The 4,561-nt window shown below is 49.4% G+C and overlaps 1 protein-coding gene across 1 annotated transcript in view; it reads left to right on the forward strand.

Moving 5' to 3' along the window:
- The window catches only part of TMEM132C (transmembrane protein 132C), a 369,817-nt gene that overhangs the window by 135,908 nt on the left and 229,348 nt on the right, over positions 1–4,561 (forward strand). The window contains exon 4 of the mRNA XM_007455455.1: positions 1,205–2,093. Coding sequence (XP_007455517.1) covers positions 1,205–2,093 — 889 coding nt within the window. The remainder of the gene's footprint in view (positions 1–1,204; positions 2,094–4,561) is intronic.

Here is a 4,561-nt window from a genome sequence, read left to right on the forward strand (position 1 = left end):
CACAGGCTCCGGAGGCGCAGGCTCAGCGGCCATGGCTCACGGGCCCAGCCACTCCGCGGCGTGTGGGATCTTCCCGGACCGAGGCACGAACCCGTGTCCCCTGCATCGGCAGGCGGACTCTCAACCACTGTGTCACCAGGGAACCCTCCTAACTGGTGCTTTTAAACTCAGATGCTCCTGAGGGTCCAGCAGGAAATGTTACTGAGCAAAGGTGGTTTGCTGGGTCTGTTCTCTTACTGTTGCCGTTGCAGACAGCCTAGATGCTGCCACTCCTCTCATGTTTGCAGAGAAGCTGGAAACCCAGATACTCTCCAGTTTTTAAAAAAGGTTCCCATTCATAGCCATCTTTTAAAATACCGTGGACCAAACAGAACCCACCTGCAGGCTGAGTTGAGCACCGTAAGTGAGCAGTTCGCAGTGTCTCCCGGGTTGCTGTTTTTCTTTCGACTTTATGATATTTTTGGCTATGAGCAAGGTCTTGTAAAATTTTTACACAGGCACGTTTTTCATTGTTTAATTGCATCCGGGGTTTGAGTCATCGTTAGAGAGCTTTTCCTCGACCCAGGTTATAGAGGAAATCACATTTTCATTCAGTAGTGAAAAACTGTCATTTTTTTACATCTAGATCACTGATCCATTTGAAGTTCATGCTTGTGTATGGTGTGAGGTATGGCCCTAATTGTATCTTTTTGCCAACCGGCTGGCCGGTTGTCCTAGTACCATTTAAAGTCTGTCTCTGCCTCATGATTTGTGGTGCCACCTTTAAAACATACGAAATGTCTAGATGTACAGGGGCTTATTTATGAACTGTTCTCTTGCACTGGTCTGGTTTTCTCTTCATGTACCAGTGTCATTAAAAATATTTGAAACTCATGCAAGTTATTAATAAATACACCCACTTTACAATCCTACACTTGCCAGCATTAGATCAGACTCCATAAAATTGCCACTGTTCAACAATTCTTAATGGACAAAAAATCTCCCTTTCGTAGGTTTCGACCTAATAGGCGCAGGTAATTTTCGGAGCATGTAGTCATTTACTGGCTGGTCCCCGAAGGAACATGAAAATCCTAGCCAAGTGGACTGCGGAATGTTTACCCTTGTTTCTAAATTGCTCGTCAGTGACTCCTCTTTGCTAAGTGACCTCTAAGGAGCCCGGAATAACCCCATCTTTGTCTTTTTCTGTTTTCTTTCCCCCCTGCAGTTATCGAGGGCCGTGGGGTCACAGACAACATCCAGAGGTTCTCCTCGCTGCCCCCTTACCTGCCCGTGACCTACCACGTGCTCAGAGCGGAGACCTCCTTCCTCCTGAAGGAAACCAACCAGGACTTGACACGCAACTCCAGCCTGCAGTCCCGAGTCGAGTCTTTCTTCCCCTACAAAGCCAGGCGGCCCCCGATCTTAAATGCCAGCTATGGGCCTTTTTCGGTGGAAAAGGTCGTGCCCCCGGACCTGATGTCGACTCCAGACCTTTTGGGTCCCACCGACAAGGTTAGTTTCAACTGGAAGCTGAAAGCGCACATCCTGCGGGACAAGGTCTCCCTGAGCCGGCCCCGCGTGCAGGTGCTCTTCCACGTGGTGGGCAGGGACTGGGACGACGCCGGCCCCGCGCAGAGGCTGCCCTGCCTGCGGGTGTTCGCCTTCCGGGAGACCCGGGAGGTGAGGGGCAGCTGCCGGCTGCAGGGCGCCCTGGGGCTGTGCGTGGCGCAGCTGGAGCTCCCGGCCGCCTGGTTCGGGCCCCCCACGGTGGTGGCCGGGAGGAAGAGGTCGCCCGAGCCCCCCGACGGCAGCCCCGTGGAGCTCTACTACGCCCTGCAGCCCGGGGACGAGCGCGGAGACTGTGCCGGCGGCGACGTCCGCAAGGGCAATGCCATCCGCCCCGGGAAGGACGGGCTGGAGGAAAGCACGTCCCACCTGCAGAGGATCGGCGCCGTCGGCCTCTACCGGGCCCAGGACAGCGCCCAGCTCCGCGAGTTGCGCCTGGATGGCAACGTGGCCGTCTGGCTGCCCTCCCGGCCGGCCAAGCAAGGAGACGTGGTCACTGCCTATGTCACCGTGGCCAGCAATTCCACCGTGGACTTATTCATCTTGAGGTAGGTGCCCACTTGGAGTCTGGGACGCGCCTACGGTGACGCGGGACGGGAAGGTGGGGTGTAGATTGGAGAAGATGCCATCTTCACCGCCTTCGGGGACGCTGCGACTTCCGCACCCGGCCACAGGCGTTCAGCAGCTTCGCTCTATATTAGGGGGTGGGAGAACGAGGGCCGGAGTTGCACCCCTAAGAAACAAGACTGACTTACCCACTGTCTTCAGACCTTGCACTACCTTTGAATTGGCAGAAGGATAGGACTTTTTTTAAGCTTCAGATTTTTTTATACGTGTACAAATACTTGGTTGCATGGCCAAGTATATGTTCAGGGGGCCCAAGAAAAGACATAGGCACATCTCACTCTCTGCTATCTCACTTGGGGTGTAAACGTGAAAAAACAAAAAAAAGCCAAGGATAAGTATCTTTTTTTTTTTTTTGGTGGGGTTAAATCTTGCCAGTTAGCGGTGGGAAAACCCCAGTTTGTGAGTACAGTTTAGCAGTGATTCAGGGGGTCTGCCCAACAGAAGATTCTTCAGCAGAGGTATGATTCCATCTCATAAAAAAAGAAAACTAAATTGAAACAACTACAGAACAACCCACCTACCATCACCTCTGTTGGTTCAGCAAATCACCCCAAACTTGTAATGGGCTCTTTCTCTGCACAGTGATTCTAAGGTTTAGATCAGGAGCGCCTGTTATCTGAGGATAACTAATAATGGGGGGAAAGCCACCTGAAGCAAATCCTCTTAAAATGTGGCCCAGGATTTCATAAAAATGAAAAACTATTTGCTGGAGATTTGTTTAAAAGATAAGGATGATAAATAGCAGGGTTTGGTCTGGTACCCGTTAAGAAGGACTTAGCTTGTAATCGCAGCTATGCTTTGGTTCTTTTTAGAATAAAAAATTAATCACATGTTGCTTGAGTTGCTGGGGAAAATTTTCACAAAACAGAATGATGGCATCTTACAGCATATTTCACTTTGGTTTGAATTTTGTTGTCTGATAATCAGAATGGTCCGTTTTCAAGGGTTTTAATAAGTTTCTTGAGGCATTTCTTAGTCCTTTGGATTCGAACAATTCTCTTCTGAAGTGTCTGTCTAGTCATCATCCTTCTAATTTTTTCTTTCAATTTTTAAGTGGCCTAGTTTTACCAGATCCTTCTTTGACAGTGGTTTGGGATATGATCAAGGGCTTTACAGCATCACTTTCAGTGGCGTTAGGCAGTCCTGCATCTTCTGCAAAATACAAACTGTGCCCTGGGGGAAAAATTCCCATCGTATTTGCACTGATGGATGGTCAGCCTGGTGCCTGCTGCCTTTGGCGGGGGAAGGAAGGATAAACTCTGTCTTAATGCAAGTATCAGCCTTATAACTGCAGGGCCAGGATAGCAGATATTGAGATAAAAGAATCCAGGTTTGCTTGGATTTGCTCCTGCCTTGGATGGGGAAAGACACTGATCTGGAAGCTTTGAGTTTCATTTCCACTGAGTCTGTTAGCACCCTGGTCTCATGTCCTTCTATTGTAAAAGAAATATATCAATTCCGAGCTTTGGAAAAGAGGGACAGAAGGCAGAGAATCAATAGTACTGCTAACAGGTTTTAAAATTCCAGAGTCATAAGTATCTTCCCACTTGTACTTATCCTTAGCTTCCCTCTTTAGCACAGCAGGCTTGAGGGGTGAGTATGCTTGAGCCACTGGGTCCCCACGTGTAAGATGCAGTTCCTTCCGCTGCAGGTGGGACACTCAGACCTGGTTCACTGGAGAGGAGAAGCTGTTTTCTGTTATTTTTCATCACAAAGATGAGCATGATGTGGGAGAACACAGGTCCTGCAACCAGCTGGCCTCAATTCTGGTCTGCTTCCTGGCTTTGTGACTGTAGGCATGCCACCTCATCTCCATGTGCTTTAGTTTCCTAATTCAGATGAGATTCTGGTACCTACTGCCATAGGGATGGGAAGATTCAGTGGGCTAATATTTATTTGTGAGATGCTTACAACAGTATCTGGCGCATAAAAGTGCTTCTATGAAGGGTTGTTGTTGAACATCCATCAAAACTTCAATAAGCATTGAATTCTATTTTAGCAGTGAAAGGATATTGTGCTTTGCATAAAACAACGGCTACCAGGTGTGTCCTGAAAGCTGTATTGATTCTCTCACTTCACCATGCTTTTATTTAAAGAGCAAAAAAATTGTTTTATAATGACAAGAGCTTTGGGAGCACAGAGGGTCGGAACGACATGGATGTTGCTTGATGCCGGGAAGGGCAGTGGTCCTATTTCTGCCTTCCTGATCTTTCCACCCACGGATCAGAGTCCTGGGGAGAGAGAGGAGGTGGAGGAGAAACAGAGTCAAGAATGACTCCAAGGGCTTCCCTGGTGGCGCAGTGGCTGAGAGTCCACCTGCCAATGAAAGGGGACGCGGGTTCGTGCCCCGGTCCGGGAGGATCCCACATGCCGCGGAGCGGCTGGGCCC

The sequence above is a fragment of the Lipotes vexillifer genome, unplaced genomic scaffold (genome assembly GCF_000442215.2).
Source record: "Lipotes vexillifer unplaced genomic scaffold, Lipotes_vexillifer_v1.1 scaffold671, whole genome shotgun sequence".
NCBI lineage: Eukaryota > Metazoa > Chordata > Mammalia > Artiodactyla > Lipotidae > Lipotes > Lipotes vexillifer.